At 44.8% G+C, this 18,212-nt stretch overlaps 1 protein-coding gene across 1 annotated transcript in view; it reads left to right on the top strand.

Moving 5' to 3' along the window:
• The window catches only part of CNOT10 (CCR4-NOT transcription complex subunit 10), a 186,241-nt gene extending 168,895 nt beyond the window's left edge, over positions 1-17,346 (top strand). The window contains 2 exon segments of the mRNA XM_033930099.1: positions 5,444-5,519; positions 17,058-17,346. Coding sequence (XP_033785990.1) covers positions 5,444-5,519; positions 17,058-17,212 — 231 coding nt within the window. The 3' untranslated portion in view covers positions 17,213-17,346.
• Positions 17,347-18,212: the final 866 nt, after the last annotated feature.

The raw sequence follows: 18,212 nt of genomic DNA, 5'->3' as shown, positions 1-18,212 counted from the left end.
TATGCTAGATGTAATTTACTTAGATTTCAGCAAAGCTTTTGATACGGTTCTTCATAGAAGGCTGTTGAACAAACTTGAAGGGCTGAAGTTAGGACCCAAAGTGGTGAACTAAGTTAGAAACTGGTTGTCAGACAGACGCCAGAGTGTGGTGGTTAATGGAAGTTGCTCTTAAGGGAAGGTGTGTAGTGGAGTCCCTCAGGGTTCGGTGCTGGGGCTGATCCTGTTCAATATGTTTGTGAGTGACATTGCTGAAGGGTTAGAAGGAAAACTGTGCCTTTTTGCAGATGATACCAAGATTTGTAACAGAGTAGACACTGAAGAGGGAGTGGAAAATATGAAAAAGGATGTGCAAAAGTTAGAGGAATGGTCTAATGCCTGGCAACTAAAATTCAATGCAAAGAAATGCGGAGTAATGCATTTGGGGATTAATAATCGGAAGGAACCATATATGCTGGGAGGTGAGAAGCTGATATGCACGGACGGGGAGAGGGACCTTGGGGTTATAGTCCGTAGATCTAAAGGCGAAAAAACAGTGTGACAAGGCGGTGGCTGCTGCCAGAAGGATGCTGGGCTGTATAAAGAGAGGCATAGCCAGTAGAAGGAAGGTGGTGTTGATGCCTCTGTACAGGTCTTTGGGGAGGCCGCACTTGGAGTATTGTGTTCAGTTTTGGAGACCGTATCTGGCGAAGGACGTAAGAAGACTTGAAGCGGTCCAGAGGAGGGTGACGAAAATTATATGAGGCTTGCGCCAGAAGACGTATGAGGAGAGACTGGAAGCCCTGAATATGTATACCCTAGAGGAAAGGAAGGACGGGGGAATATGATTCAGACGTTCAAATACTTGAAAGGTATTAACGTAGAACAAAATCTTTTCCAGAGAAAGGAAAATGGTAAAACCAGAGGACATAATTTGAGGTTGAGGGGTGGTAGATTCAAGAGCAATGTTAGGAAATTCTACTTTACGGAGAGGGTGGTGGATGCCTGGAATGCGCTCCCGAGAGAGGTGGTGGAGAAGAAAACGGTGACGGAGTTCAAAGAAGCGTGGGATGAACACAGAGGATCTAGAATCAGAAAGTAATATTAAATATTGAACTAAGGCCAGTACTGGGCAAACTTGCACTGTCTGTACATGGCCATTTGGTGGAGGATGGGCTGGAGAGGGTTTCAATGGCTGGGAGGGTGTAGATGGGCTGGAGTAGGTTTTGATGGAGATTTCGGCAGTTGGAACAGTACCGGGTAGAGCGTTGGATTCTTGCCCAGAAATAGCTAAGAAGAAAAAATTTAAATTGAATCATGTTGGGCAGACTGGATGGACCATTCGGGTCTTTATCTGCCGTCATCTACTATGTTACTATGATACTCTTGATATGTCAAGAGACTAAGAAGACAGATGACTTGTTTTCTTTGAATTCAGTATCCCCTTGAAGAAGAAACATTTATAAACCTTATTCTTCCCTTCCACTCTTCTCTCATCCTTAGGAATGGACAAAAAAACACTACAGCCATTTCTTGTTCAATGAAGAATCTAATAACATTCTTCAGTTCTTTGCCCCCATTTACTTGTTGAATAAAATTATTACCTCTCCTATAGTCTTCTTCAGCTCTCCTCTCTCTTATTCGCATGGCTGGGAAAAACAGCACACTTGCATCCATAGTTCAGGAAAATAAATTACATTGTTCCTGTTTCAGTGTCTGATATATCCATTTTTCAAGGATCAAACCAAAGGAGAGAGTAAGAAACGCTACAGTACACAAAACCAAGCAATCTCCCTACTCTTATTGAGTGCTCGGCACTGTGGGACAATGAAAAATGGTATTGTATCCTTGGAATAGAGCGAGCAAATCAGGGGTGAAGGAGGGTGCAGAGAGAAAGAGGTGGCTGGAGGGTGCCTTTATAGAGGTGTAGAAGAGAATTAGGGTTCTTGCTGGGAGGGAGAACGGGTGAGCAGAAAGAGGGAAAGAATAGGGGAGGTGGGGAAGAAAACATTGCAAGATGTTGACCTTGGAGAGGGGGAAGAGAAACCTATGCGAAGGTGGGAATTTAAATAAAAGGAGGATGACAAGCTACCTTGGGACCATTTCAGCTTGTTTGGGAGGGTGGTCCTTAGTCTGTTGTGGGGGTGGGGAGCGGTTAGGCCTAGGGTAGTAAGAAGTCAGGCCTTATGATTGGGGAGTTTGAACAAAGTTAAAAATAGATCATGCAGGTTTTTAATTTTTTGTTTCATAGAATGACACAAGGAGTAAAGGTTTAGTTACTTATAACATATGCTGTTTGAAGACAGCACATAATTATTTAAATCCATTCAGCCTCCTGCTTTTGGAAAGAGTTACTTTCTTTGTATATCTTGGAAGAATGGGAACTGTGGAGAAGCAGTGTGGCTGCCATAGTATAGTCACTTGCATGAGCAGAAAAGGTTTCAGTCTTTTTGAGAGAGCTCTGGAATTTCATTATGCTTTGGCACCACTCCAGAAAACACCCATTAAAGGTAACTAATGGTATATACAAGCGAGCGACCACAACATGATCAACTTCAAACTCTATGTCAGGAAGGGGAAAGGTACTAAAACCTCAACCATGACTTTAAACTTTAAAAGGGGAAGATACGATAGCTTGAGAGCCATGGTGAAACAACGGATAAAAAAAAAAAAAAATGGGCAAAGTCAAAACAGTAGAACAGGCATGGTCCCTCCTGAAAAATACTATCACGGAAGCACAAAGCCTCTACATTCCGCGGATGTCCAAAGCAAAGAAAACCAAAGGCAAAAGAGAGCCGGCATGGCTTACTAAAAAGGTGAAGAAAGCCATAAAAGAAAAGAAGGACTCCTTTAAAGCATGGAAATGCACGAAAACAACCAAAACTTGGAACAAACACAAGGATAATCAGAAGAAGTGTCGCGGTGAGGGATGCCAAAAAGGACTATGAGGAGAAAATAGCGCAGGAGGCCAAAAACTTCAAGCCCTTCTTCAGGTACGTGAAAGGGAGAAAACCCGCAAATGAGGCAGTGGGACCGCTGGACGACCAGGGAAGGAAAGGGTACATCAAGGAAGACAAACAAATCGCAGACAAACTAAATTCCTTCTTTGCGTCTGTCTTTACAAAGGAAGATACTGCAACAATTCCAGAAGCAGTAAAAGTGTTCAAAGGAGTAACAGAGGACAGCCTTACCACAGTAGAAGTGGACTTGGACCAGATTTACCGCCAGATCGACAAACTCAAAAGTGACAAATCTCCTGGACCGGACGGAATTCATCCGAGAGTCTTGAAAGAGCTAAAAGTGGAAATCGGAGAACTATTGCAAAAACTTGTTAACCTGTCAATCAAAACAGGACAGATACCGGACAATTGGAAAATAGCGAACATCCTTTAAAAAAGGATCAAGAGGAGTACCGGGCAACTATAGACCTGTGAGTCTCACGTCGGTCCCTGGGAAGATGGTGGAGGCCCTGATCAAGGATAGCATAACCCGGCACTTAGACACACACGACCTGATGAGAGCCAGCCAACATGGATTCAGGAAAGGGAAGTCATGTTTGACGAACCTACTTCAATTGTTTGAGACAGTGAACAGACAAATTGATAATGGAGAACTGGTGGATATTATATACTTGGATTTTCAGAAAGCGTTCAACAAGGTTCCACATGTAAGACTCCTCAGGAAACTGCAAGGCCATGGAATAGAAGGAGATATACTAAGATGGATAGGCAAATGGCTGGAGAACAAAAGGCAGAGAGTGGGCATAAATGGGAAGTTCTCAGACTGGGAGAATGTGACTAGCGGTGTGCCCCAGGGCTCGGTACTTGGGCCCATCTTATTTAATATTTTCATCAACGACCTAGAGGATGGAACATCTAGTGAGATCATCAAGTTTGCAGATGACACAAAGCTATGCCGGGCAATCAACTCACAGAAGGACAGTGAGGAATTCCAGAATGACTTGAGCCGATTGGAGAAATGGGCAGATAAATGGCAGAAGAAGTTTAATGTGGGAAAAATGCAAAGTGATGCACTTAGGCAGAAAAAATAAGGAACACAAGTATAGTATGTCAGATGCAACTCTGGGAAGAACCGAACAGGAAAAGGACCTGGGTGTATTAATCGATAGGACCCTGAAGCCGTTGGCGCAATGCGTGGCGGCAGCGAAGAACGCAAACAGAATGCTAGGCATGATAAAGAAGGGAATCGCGAGTAGATCGGAGAAAGTAATAATGCCGCTTTATAGAGCGATGGTCAGACCACACTTGGAATACTGCATCCAACATTGGTCTCCATACCTAAAGAAGGATATAAAAGGTGCAGAGACGAGCAACGAAGCTAATAAAGGGCATGGAGAACTTGGAATACGAGGAACGACTTAAGAGACTAGGATTGTTCTCCCTTGAGAAGAGGAGACTGCGAGGGGATATGATCAAGACTTTCAAAATACTGAAAGGAATCGACAAAATAGAGCAGGAAAAAAATTATTTACAATGTCCAATGTGACACAGACAAGAGAACATGGACTGAAGCTAAGGGGGGACAAGTTCAGGACAAATATCAGGAAGTTCTGCTTCACGCAACGAGTGGTGGACACCTGGAATGCTCTCCCAGAAGAGGTAATTGCGGAATCCACCGTTCTAGGATTTAAGGGTAAGTTAGATGTGCATCACCTTATGAGTGGCATAAAGTGACATGGGTAAGGGTAAACTAGATATACATCTCCTTATGAGAAGCTTAGAGTGATATGGGGACTAAAACTATGCCAGGGTACACCTGGCGGGCCTCCGCGTGTGCGGATCGCCGGACTTGATGGACCTAGGTTCTGTTCCGGAGATGGCACTTCTTATGTTCTTATACTTTCCTCTGATTTCATATATATTGTGCATTTTTAAAATAAATTCTAATAAACAAATAAGACACGTTAGGTTATATCTTTCTCCACATACAAACATTAACATATTCAGTACAGACAACATAAAATAATCATTCCATAACTAATCTGCAATATCATCCATATATCAGATAAAATCTTCTATCCCCTGTGACTCCCTTTTCTCCAACTAACTTATCATTCTAACTTAATGCCAAAGAAATGTAATTGTTCAATGCCTTTCTCAGTTACAAAGAACTCCAACATAGTGGTACCACACATATAAATAAGCCCATTATAGATTGACCTCTCTCAATTTCTTTTGTGCTTGGCATTTTCAGATTCTTTGACTAAAACCTAGATTTCTAATAAATGCAAATCCTCACCATCTGGCTAGCATGTACCCCCTGGCACTATTCCCCTCAATACTCTAAAAATAAAAAGGGAAGGATGGACTTACTGAAACTCTGAAGTTCTTTCAATCCCAAACTACAATGTGTATAATTAATCGTTCTGAATTTGTGTGCAGATGTGTAAGTGAATTGCCTTCTTTGATTACTCTGCAATTAATGGTGTTTATTTTAATTCCTTAAGGCTGCTTCGATGATTTATCCCAAGGAAATTCCACCTGAAGCAATTCTACTTGCTGTCTATCTTGAACTGCAAAATGGTAAATTCATTGTCTTTACTGTTTTGTTTACATGTGTGTTTTGTCCACCTGACTGCTGTATACTGTAGTTTTCTCTCTTCCAGTGACAGAGGCAACTGATTTGCAGCAGTTAAGAAAGAATTAAATTCACAATTTGGATAACATTCATCAAATGCAACAAAAGTATTTTTATTTGCAAAAGGTACATGATAGACAAAGCAGATTACTTTTATTTATTTAAATTTATCACTGATAGCACAAGGAGAGTTGCACACAGATACAATAGGCATGTTCCATCCATAGAGGGCTGTTCAATTCATGAGTTAGCCAACGCCAGGATGAGAGAAAATGGATGGGAACGAAGGACACGGACCTGAGGCTAGAGAAGATGGACATACACCAGGGACATGGACCTGCGGCTGGAGAATCAAGAGAAGATAGAGAGGACAGCAATCATCGTGGAGGACTCCATCATCAGACAAGTCGACAGCCACATAGTGAGAAGAAGATTGGATCGGTTGGTGACCTGCCTACCAGGAGCCAAGGTAGAAGACATAGTGAGCCACATCGACAGGATCATCGACAGTGTGGAAGAAGAAGATACGGCGGTGGTGATCCATGTGGGGACAAACAACGTGAGCAACAGGAACTACCGGTACAACAGGGAAGTACTGAAGGACCAGTTCTGGATGCTAGGAAGGAAGCTGAAGACCAGAACACAGAGGATAGCATTCTCGGAGATCTTGCCGGTACCCAGGGCCGACAAGAAGAGGCAGATGGAGCTTCAAGCAGTCAACGCGTGGATGCAGCGCTGTTGTGAAGAAGAAGGATTCCACTTCGTGTGCAACTGGATGACGTTCTGGGGGAAGAGCAAGCTATTCAGGAAGGACGGACTCCACCTCAGCAGAGACGGAACGAGGCTATTTCTAAGCAACATCAAGAGAGAAGTTGAGAAGTTTTTAAACTAGGAAGAAGGGGAAAGCTGACAGTCAACCGAGAGAGTCGATGGTTCGGGAATCATACTCGTAGAATACCGTACAGGAAGATAGAGGGGAAGACTCACTGGATCACAGGCAAGGCAGATCGAAAGGTACACAAAAGGGAAGGAAATGCAAGAAAGTAACAGGCCACAAATTCAAGTGTATGTACACGAACACAAGAAGCCTTAGGAATAAGATGGGTGAAATAGAAGCTATGGCAAAAAAAGATAACGTTCACATCATCGGCATCACGGAAACATGGTGGACTGAGGAAAACATCTTGGACACTGTGCTACTGGGATACAAACTATACCGCAGAGACAGAGTGGCTCAAAAAGGTGGGGGCATTGCCATATACGTCATAGAGGGAATTAAATCTACTGGAGAGAACACGCCACAACCGGGTAAGTTACAGTCTCTATGGGTCAAAATTCCATGAACAAATGGACTGGAAACGAAGATCGGCATCTACTACTGACCCCCAGGGCAGTCCGAAGAAAATGATGGAGAAATGACAGATGAGATTAAATGCAACTGCAAAGGAAGCAACACAGTTATCATGGTTGACTTCAACTATCCAGGAAAGAGACTTGGGAGTTCTTATCGACAAGTCAATGAAGCCGTCTACGCAATGCGCCGCGGCAGCTAAAAGGGTGAACAGAATGCTAGGAATGATAAAGAAGGGGATCACGAACAGATCGGAGAAAGTTATCATGCCGCTGTACCGGACCATGATGCGCCCTCACCTGGAGTACTGCGTCCAGCACTAGTTGCCAGACATGAAGAAGGACATGGTACTACTCAAAAGGGTCCAGAGAAGAGCGACTAAAATGGTTAAGGGGCTGGAGGAGTTGCCGTACAGTGAGAGATTAGAGAAACTGGGCCTCTTCTCCCTTGAAAAGAGGAGACTGAGAGGGGACATGATCGAAACATTCAAGATACTGAAGGGGATAGACTTAGTAGATAAAGAGAGGTTGTTCACCCTCTCCACGGTAGGGAGAACGAGAGGGCACTCTCTAAAGTTAAAAGGGGATAGATTCCGTACAAACATAAGGAAGTTCTTCTTCAACCAGAGAGTGTTAAAAACTGGAATGCTCTTCCGGAGTCTGTCATAGGGGAAAACACCCTCCAGGGATTCAAGACAAAGTTGGACAAGTTCCTGCTAAACTGGAACGTACACAGGTGAGGCTGGACTCATTTAGAGCACTGGTCTTTGACCTAAGAGCCACCGCGTGAGCGGACTGCTGGGCATGATGGACCACTGGTCTGACCCAGCAGCAGCAATTCTTATGTTTATGTTCTTAAGTTAAATAGGTCCCATTTTAGGCAATGGGATCTATGGTAAACAACATGCAGTAAAGCAGTAGCACCTTTTAATAAATCTATCCTTGTACCTGAGGTCCAGCATTGTCAGAAAAGCAGCAGCCAAAAGAACCAACCAGTGGCTGTCAAATATAAAAAAAATTTCATCAAAGGTTGCTGTATTCAGTTTTTTGAAGCTCACGCTGGCCTCTATGCACCTAGTATTCTGTTTTAAGGTATATTACATGTTCCTGTTACAAGGACCAAATGTGCCTCTGATGTAGGCAGTCTGCTACTGAATTATGTTGGGCTTTTACTAGAATATCTATAAAGTAAGACAATATATGTACCGTACATAATCAAAGATTAGTAGTAATAAACCTCTTATTTGACAGCCATTGTTTGGTTCGTATGGCTGCTTCTTTTCTAACATTTGGACTTTTGCTGTGGTTGTCTTTTCACATTGGATTTCCCTTTTATTCGCCAGCTGCCATAACCATTGGGCTGTTTCTCCACACCATATTATAGGGAGCAAATTAATTCCAGAAAAGTGCAGCAGACAGAACATGGTCTCAATTCCCCAACATACAATGGCCCGAATTCAATAACCTCTACAAAAAATACAGCCACGCCTCCTGTGACTTCAACCACTGCCCTTCATCTAAACTAAACTAAACCTTAGGTTTGTATACCGCACCATCTCCGCGTGCGCAGAGCTCGGCACGGTTTACAGAGGTTGAGAGGAAAGGAACTACAAGGAAAGGAAATAGGAGAGGGACTGAGGAGATAGAGGGGGACAGGATACTAGAGCACGGGAGGTGATTAGATTTTTGAAAAGAGCCAAGTTTTCAAGTGTTTGCGGAAGGATTGGAAGGAGCTAGAATTTCTGAGCGGGGATGAAAGGTTGTTCCGGAGTTCTGTGGTTCTAAAGGGGAGGGATGTTCCAAGTTTTCCTGCGCGGGATATACCTTTTATAGAAGGGAAAGATAGTTTCAATTTTTGGGAGGATCTAGTCGAGAGCGGGTTTGAGGAATTCCAGAAGAGTGGGATAACAGGAGGAAGGACGCCATGTAGAATCTTGAAGGCTATGCAGGCACATTTATAGAGGACTCTGGAGTATACTGGGAGCCAGTGAAGCTTGGAGAGGAGTGGGGAAACGTGGTCGAACTTGCCTTTTGCGAAAATAAGCTTGGCCGCGGCGTTTTGAATTAGCTGAAGTCTATGGAGGTTTTTCTTTGTTAGGCTTATATAGATGGAGTTGCAGTAGTCCAGTCTAGAAAGGATGGTGGATTGAACGAGGATGGCGAAATGAGAATGATGAAAGCAGGATCTTACTTTCCTCAACATATGGAGGCTAAAGAAGCATTTTTTTACTAGGGAGTTGAGGTGATCGTTGAAGGAGAGAGAGGAATCTAAGATGATGCCAAGGACTTTGCTTGAAAACTCAAGCTGAAGAGTGGGGCCGGAAGATAGAGGGATGGAGGTGGGTAAATGGTCTAAGGTTGGGCCGAGCCAAAGTAGTTTGGTTTTGGACTCATTCAGTTTCATTTGTACAGATTGGGCCCAGGATTGGAGGTTCGTGATACATGTGGAAATGTTCTCAGCGAGGTTCGAGAGGTTCGAGTCGGTTTCGAGGAGGATGAGGATGTCATCGGCGTAGGAGTAGAGAGTTTCTAGTGGGGATAAATGAAGGAGTTTCAGAGAGGACATGTAGATGTTGAAAAGGATAGGGGAGAGGGGTGAGCCTTGAGGGACTCCACATTTTGGCTTCCAGGCGGGGGATGAGGAACCGTTTGTGTTAACGGTGTAGGAGCGGAAGCGTAGGAATTTCGAGAACCAATCCAGAACTGTGGAGCTTATGCCTATTTCGGAGAGTTGGAAGATTAGGATGTCGTGGTGAACGACATCAAAGGCTGCGGAGAGGTCGAATTGAAGAAGAACAGCAAATTTGTTGCGAGAATGGAGTTGTTGCACCTTAGAGATTAGTGAGGCCAAGAGGGATTCGGTGCTAAAGTTGGGTCTGAAGCCGAATTGGTGGGGTAGGAGGATAGAGAATCGTTCTAGGTAGGATGAGAGTTGGGTGGATATGATGGATTCTAATAGCTTGGTTAGGAGAGGGATATTTGCTATAGGACGGTAATTTGATGGAATGGAGGGATCGAGGTCGGCCTTTTTCAGTAGAGGGGACAGTGAAATGTGTCCCATGTCGGGGGAGAAAAGGCCTGATGTTAGGGCAGAGTTTATAAGTTCGGTGAGGGAAGCGATGGCCTGTGTAGGGATATTCTCGAATAGGTAGGAGGGGAAAGGATCCAAAATGCACTTGCAAGTTTTTAGTTTGAGGCAGAGTTTGGAGACTTGCGGTTCAGAGACAAGCTCGAAGGTGGTCCAGGATCTGTCGGCAGGAATGGATACCGGTAAGGTAGAGTTGGGAACAATAGAGGTCAGGGAATTGTAGGAGACTGAGGGGGGGAAGGAGCATCTTAGGGTGGTAATCTTTTCATTAAAGAAATTTGCAAGGGCCTCGGCTGATAGAGATGGCGGAAGCAAAGACGGGTCTTTTTTTATAGTTAGGGAGCGCCAGATGTTGAACAGCGCACTGATCTGGTTGTTGGATCTGGAGATCTTGTCTCCAAAGAAGTTTTTCCTGGCTTTTTTTAATGTTGAATTGTAAAATTTAATATTAGCCCTCCAGGTCTGTCTATCAGAGGGGGATTTGGATTTTTTCCATTTGCGCTCCAAAGCGCGACACTTCTGTTTCAATTCTCTGTGAAGGGGTAGGTACCAGGGGGCTTTTCGGGGATAGGAGATGGTTTTGGTGGTTAATGGAGCAAGGGAGTGGTAGGTGGACTCGGAGAGGATGGTCCAGTTGTGCCAATGTGATTCGGGGTCTATAGGTCTAGGGTTGGAGGAGAGTTTGTTGAGAAATTTGGACCAGAATAGGTTGCTCGAGGTTTTTTTGCGGTAGGTTATGGAATGAGAGGAGTGGGGTGGGGAGTCAAGATGTGACATGAAGACGGGGAGACAGGTAGTCCCTAAGAAGTGGTCTGACCAAGGGACTTGTTCCCAGCGAGTGTCGTCGGTTGAGGTTTTGAAGGTGGTAAGATCAATGAAGGTGGTGAAGTCTAAAGTATGCCCTTTTTCGTGGGTTTGGGATGGGGTGGGTGAGGGAAAGCCAAGAGAGGTAAGGAAGTTGTTGAATTCGGATGTATCATTGTTATTTGTGTCGTCGAGGTGGAGATTGATATCACCAACAATCAGAAGTCTTTGGAATTTAAGGAAGGCATTTGTTATGGTCTCATAGACGAGATTTGAAGATTTTGCCCAAGGGGTGGGTGGCCGGTATAGTAATAGGATGCCCAATGGGTGGGTGCGGAGTTCGTCATTGACTAAAGCAAGCAAATATTCTAGAGAAGGATGGGTGCCCGTCTCAAGGAGCTGGACGTCGAAGAAAGATTTGTAGAGGAGTGCCAGGCCACCTCCTTTTCGATTGGGTCTGGGGGAAAAGAGGCCTTGGTAACCGTGGGGGAGGAGTTCGTTTTGTGTGAATAGGTCGTCTTTGGCGATCCATGTTTCTGTGATGCACAGGAATCCAGGGTCGAGCTCGTCTAGAAGGTCTTTCAAGATTTGGGTCTTGTTGCACGCGGATCTGGCGTTGCAATAAAGTGTCGGGACTGGGGTGAGAGAGTCCGGGACAGTGTTGAGAGGATTGGCAGGGGGTAGGGGCTTTAGGGAATCTTGGTTGACTTTTCGGGGGGTTTTCTTGGGAGGGGAATTTCTGGTGCGTATCAGTGTGGGGATTCTGAGTCCGGGGCAGATGGTATTGGTGTTAGCGGGGTCGAGTAGGTTGGGGGAGGGAGGTTTCAAACAGAGGGAAGGATAGAGGGGTGAGCAGAGTAGGAGGAGAAGGATCCAGAAGGATGGATTCATGGTGGGGTGGTTGGTGTGTGAGAGTCTGCAGCAAGGGGGAGTAGAGTTGGGGTTGAGGAAGGAGCAGGGGAACTTGAATTGAGCTTACTAAGTACGGGGCCGAGAGAGGGGAGGAGAGCCTTTTTTTTTTTTTTTTCTTTTCTTTTCTTTTATATATATATATATATATATATATATATATATATATATTATTTGTTGTTTTTTTTTGTTTGTTTGTTTTTTGGGACTAAAGGGGCTAGTGAGGACAATTGGCGGCTAAGCGCTTTCCGTGTGGTGCCTAGAGTGGAGAGACTTGGGGCAATAAATGGGTAATAGGGGGATTGCACAGTTAAGATATATAAGTAGCCCAGGATGTGCTAGGGGAAATGGGGCGACTGAAGTGAGAGACTGGTAAAAGAACCTTTGGCAGAGAGTACAGTATGGTGCAGAAACTGAGCAAAAAACTGGTAAAAGTTTGGCATCAAAAACAGGAGCAAATACAATAGTAAAATATGGTACAGAAAACGGGGGTATAAACAATGGTAAATTTTGACAACGGGCAGAATCCGGGTTGGGTAAGGGGAGATGAGAGTCTGGAGGCCTTCAGTGGACCTTGATAGGCCAAGGGGGGGGGGGGGGGGTGGGGTGAGGCAGAGAGGAGCCCGAGCTTGCTAGTACAATCTTGCAGGGGCTTCGGCAGCTCTTGGGTGGGCTGTGGGGCAAAGTTCCTAGTGAAAAGCAGGTCCGCACGCTCCTGCGGAAGTGGCGTCGGGTGGAGGAAGGAGGAACAAGATGGAGGAAGCTTCCTCCTTCCTCTGCCTTGGAGGCGCTGGAGCGGAGAAAAAAGAAAAACTTTCGTCGGCCCGCAATGGGCTGGAGAGAGGCCGGGTCACGCTGGCCTTTAGCAGCCCTCGGATGGGCTGGAGAGAAGCAGGCTCGCAAAGTCTGCAGGGCAGGGCAAATCCCTCCTGCTCGAGTGGCGTCGGGTGGAGGAAGGAGGAACAAGATGGAGGAAGCTTCCTCCTTCCTCTGCCTTGGAGGCGCTGGAGCGGAGAAAAAAGAAAAACTTTCGTCGGCCCGCAATGGGCTGGAGAGAGGCCGGGTCACGCTGGCCTTTAGCAGCCCTCGGATGGGCTGGAGAGAAGCAGGCTCGCAAAGTCTGCAGGGCAGGGCAAATCCCTCCTGCTCGAGTGGCGTCGGGTGGAGGCCTTCATATCTCCTTACTACCTCCAGTGTAAAATTCCATACTCTACTTCTACAATGGATTCAAACCATGCTCACGGATGGCATTTTCCCCACTGTACTCAGCGAAATCATCATCACCCCAATCCAAAAAGATCCAAAAGGACCACCAGACCAACCTTCCAACTTCAGACCTATTGCCTCAATACTGCTATACGTCAAACTTACAGAAGGCCTAGTAGCCAAACTACTCACTAACTATCTGGATGACCATAACCTACTCCACCCCATGCAATCTGGCTTCAGAACCAACTTCAGCACAGAGACTCTTCTAGGCTCACTTATGGACACAATCAGACAACACCTCAGCACAGGGAAAGAAATGCTCCTCATACAACTGGACCTGATTGCAGCATTTGACCTAGTTGATCATAATATCCTTCTGCAAATCTTGGACGCAATAGGTATCTCTGATAAAATATACTCCTGGTTTGAAGGCTTCCTAAAATCCAGAACCTACAGTATAAAATCAAACAACGAAAAATCAGAACCTTAGTCAAACCCCTGCGGAGTACCACAAGATTCCCCACTATCCCCCACCCTCTTCAACCTATACACTGCTTCTCTCGGTACACATCTGAACAATCTAGGTATAACCACCTATAGCTACGCGGATGACATTACCATCCTCATACCATATGATCAGCCAAAACCCACCATGTCAAACATCCTACACCGAACACTAGAAACAGTTAAAATCTGGATGAAAGACCACAAACTTAAACTCAACCCAGACAAAACTAAATTCATCCTCTTCGAAAATGACAAAGTCCAAACTTTAACCAATTTAGAACTCAACTCAATCAACTATCCCATCCAAACCACCATAAAACGGTTCATAGACAATGGCGCGAAAGACAAAAGTGCGCGCAGACAATTGAGCGCAGCGCGCGCCGCCACACCGCTCTAAATTACAGTTTTTAGGGGCTCCGACGGGGGGTTTTGTTGGGGAACCCCCCCAGTTTACTTAATAGACATCGCGCCGGCGTTATGGGGGGTTTGGGGGGTTATAACCCTCCACATTTTACTGTAAACTGAACTTTTTCCCTAAAAACAGGGAAAAAGTGAAGTTTTCAGTAAAATGTGGAGGGTTACAACCCCCCACAACGCCCCCCACAAAGCGGCGCGATGTCTATTAAGTAAAGTGGGGGGGTTCCCCCCACGCCCCCCTGTCGGAGCGCTAAAAACAGTAATTTAGAGCAGCATGGCGGCGCGCACTGCGCTCAATTGTCTGGGCGCGCCTTTGTCCCGGCACGCTTTTGACCTGACACCCCATAAAACTACTTGGAATGACCATAGACAAATGCTGTACCATGCAACTGCAAATAAACAAAACAATCCAGAAATCCTTCGCAATCGTGAGAATCTGAGACTAGTCCGGAAATTCTTTGAAAGAACTCAGTTCCAGCTTATAGTACAATCCCTAATCCCTAGGACTTGCTGGACTACTGCAACATCCTCTTCCTCCCATGCCCTGCTACTATGATCAAACAACTTCAACAATCCAAAATACAGCTTTGAGACTCATTTACTCATTGAGAAAACATGACCACATCACAGAAGCTTACATTAGAGAATGACACGGGGAAAAAATCTGTCCCCGTCACCGGCCACCATCCTCTGCACCGCCCGTCACCGCCGTTCCCTTCACCAACCCGTCACCGTCACCGCCATCCCTTCTCACCGCCCCGTCACCGCCACTGCCATCCCCATTCACCGCCCCGTCACCGTCCCGCTGCATCCATATAAGCCTTAGTACTGTAATATTTAGCTTATTCCTTTCTTATAAATCAAAGTTCCTGCTGCTGAACTAGAGAAAGAGATGTTCAGCTGGCAGGGCTTTGTTTATAAATTTTTATCAACACAACTAATTTACTATTTTATCCTAATGCAAAAAATAAATAAATAAATATAATTTTTTTTCTACCTTTGTTGTCTGGTTTCCTGCTTTCCACATCTTCTCATTGAATTCCTTCCATCCACTGTGTGTCTTCTCTCTGCGTCTTCCATTTGCTGTTACTGTGCCTCTCCCTTAACCCCCCCCCCAATTGGTCTAGCACCCATCTTCTTCCCTCCGCTCCCGCATAGTCTGGCATCTGTCTTCTTCCCACTCTGTCTTCCACATTTCCCTTGGGGGTCTGTTCCTCTCCACCCTCCTTCAATGTCTGTTCTATTCCTTTCCACCACCACCCTTCCCTCCCTCCTTTACCATCTGTTCCTTTCTACTACCCTTCAGCTCCTCTCGCGTGGCCTATCTACCTTCCTTCCTCTTATTTTCATGGCACGTTACAATGTAATTTGTGCAAGCCACTGGAGCCTGCAAGCTCGGTCCCTGTCCCATCCCCACAAACCATCTCGCTTCTGTGCTCCTATTTTCTCCATTTCTAATCTCTCCCCCCATGTATCTGTCATTGCCCCCCCTGTGTCCCATATCCCATCCCCATGGCATGTCCCCTTTATGTCTCTGTCCCTATGCCCCATGCACATAATTTCCCCTCTTTCTGTTACCTTCCTGTGTCCAGATTTCCCCTATCTTCCTCTTCCATACCAGTGTGTCTCTTCTTTTCAACCCCATCTAGCTTTTTTCCCTCTTTCTTCCCCCCTCCTGCTTCTAGCATCTGGCTCACCTGCCAGTCCTTCCCTTTCTTTCCTGCTGTGGGTTTTTCTTTCCGACTTCATCCCCTTGGCCCAGAATCCTTTTCCCTTTCACTCCCTCCTTCCAATTTGAGCCGGGAACACTAGCGATCGCACGGTCCCCGCAGCCACTACCTGCCTGCCCAATCGATCCTAGTGTTTAGCCAGCTCTCTCCCTTCTCCTCACCTTAGTTTATAGGTTTTCTTTTTCGGCGACCTGCACGCTTTCCCAAAGAGCCGCGCACGCGCGGTTGCTCAGTGTTTAATCTTCTGCTCTGCTGCAACTTCCTGTTTCCGGTTGCGTCAGAGCAGAAGATCGAAACTGAGCAGCAGCGGGTGCGCGGCTCTCTGATAGCGTGCGGGTCGCCGAAAAAGAAAATCTACAAACTAAGGTGAGGAGAAGGGAGAGAGCTGGCTAAACACTAGGATCGATTGGGCAGGCGGGTGTGAGCTGCGGGGACCGCGCGATCCTTCATGCCTCACTGCGGGGACAAGACCATTCACCGTCCCGCGGGTGGTGAATGGCCTTGTCCCCGTCGCCGCAGCAACTGCTAGTTTTCTTCCCCATTTTCGGCGGGTGACCCGCGGCTAAAATGCGGTGGCCGCGGGTAAACCCGCCACCGTGTCATTCTCTAGCTTACATCAACTCACATTGGCTACCAATCCAAGAAAGAATACAATTCAAATTCTACAGCATGCTATTTAAAACCCTAAATGGAGACAGTCCTTCCTACCTGAACAACCGCCTCAACCAAGCATCCACACTCAGACACAGAAAAGCGCATTCCCCATTCATACCCCCTCCGATCAAAGAAGTAAAAGATCAAAACTACACGACGGCCTCCTAGCCACTCAAGCCGCAAAACTGGATACCCGGATCTCCAACCTGCTGATGACCACCTCAGACTACAAGACATTCATAAAAGAAATAAAAACTATACTTTTCAAGAAATTCCTAAATCAGCCCTAACTTCACGTACTATTAACAACGCTAAAATTGACAAAAACCTACCCTTACTACCCCAGCAATAACAATTATGCTACCAATGTAACCTCCATTTACACACTTCTTGTAAGCTGTATTAATCCTTGCCCCGAAAATGTCAAAAGATCTACTATTTACCACTCTAGTATATCATCCGTTCTTCCATTGTAACCCCCGTTTATAAATCTTTTGTAAGCCGCCTTGAACCGCAAGGTAATGGTGGAATAGAAATCCCTAACGTAATGTAATGTAATGTAATTCCTTAAGAAAGACAGAAAAGAAGAATGACAGGGAAGATAGAGGTGAAAGGTAAGACAGGAGAGGCTAAAATGAAAGAGAAATTTAAACAATTTTAATAAACAATTTGTATGCAATTAAGTGATGGTCAGCTGTATGAACTTTTACCACAGAATTTCAAAAATGCCAACAAGTTGTCTGGCTCCTATCATAGGATTTCATTCTAAACTGTCACAGAAAACCAGGGGACTTAACTATGATTTTGTTTTGCAGGCAATACTCAATTGGCTTTGCAGATCATCAAAAGAAATCAGCTTCTCCCTTCTGTGAAGTCTCTGTCTGACATTCGAAAGAAACCAGTATTTCAACCTGTTCACTCTATGCAGCCCATTCAGATGCCAGCTTTCACTACCATTCAGAGGAAATAGTTCTTTACTGTTTTTGAACTGGCTCTCCTTAGGACTGCTGTAGCTCCAAAATTTGGAATATGCTTTGGAATTTTCTAGAGTATTTTTTAACTTTGCTTGAGAAACTATATGAATAAAAAGCATACTGGACTCTTGGTTTGTGAGGTTTTCAAATTTTTTAAAGTTCAGTCTTGATTCTTGTTTAAGGTCTACTGTCCCTCGTAGTACGATGAAGCACAGAACCAGTTGAAAAACTTAGATATTCATGTTGTTGCTAGCATCCATCAACTAAAGTAATCAGATGTACCATTTTGTCATTTAACTTGTTTTACCTGTAGGAAATATAGTGTAATAATTTGAAAAAAGGATAGATACAACTTTGTATCAACAAATTCAAAAAATGTATCTATAAATATCCGTTAAATTACATAAAATATATTAATTCTACTTACCAACTGGCCTCAAAATCCATAAGGATATTACTCAATAGATCAACCGCACAAAAAAATGTCCTTTCTCTCATCATTGGCCGCTATGCAGAGAGGGGTGGGAAGTAAAAAATCTCCCAAACAAAAAATGGGGAGAAAAACCATTCACACCCCTAAACTCGCATGCAATTAAATATCAACAAAATGTATAAATATATGTAATAGACCAGAGAAAAAACATCAATTGCAAGAAGGTTCAATTGAAAAACAAGGTTACTTAGCTCCAGGCAGTTCCAAAACCATCTACGTCCACAATCTTCAGTTCAATCAATGATTGTAATCTACAACAAGGAAGCTAAGCATAGCATATCAAAGTCTCAGATCTCAACAAGAGATCCTGCAGGCCTTGTCTCGCAGGTCGCTATGTCAGGAGACACAACCCTTTCCAAAAAAAATCAAAAACTGTGGCTCTTTTTTTTTGGAGCAGTTGCTCTGTTGAGTAATATCCTTTTGAATTTTGAGGCTAGTTGTTAAATAGAATTAATATATTTTATCTACTTTACTGAATATTAATATCCTATGGCATGATACTG

The sequence above is a fragment of the Geotrypetes seraphini genome, chromosome 2 (genome assembly GCF_902459505.1).
Source record: "Geotrypetes seraphini chromosome 2, aGeoSer1.1, whole genome shotgun sequence".
NCBI classification, from domain to species: Eukaryota; Metazoa; Chordata; class Amphibia; order Gymnophiona; family Dermophiidae; genus Geotrypetes; species Geotrypetes seraphini.
Note: the sequence above shows the minus strand (reverse complement) of the source record. Positions and strands in the feature narration are given on the sequence as shown.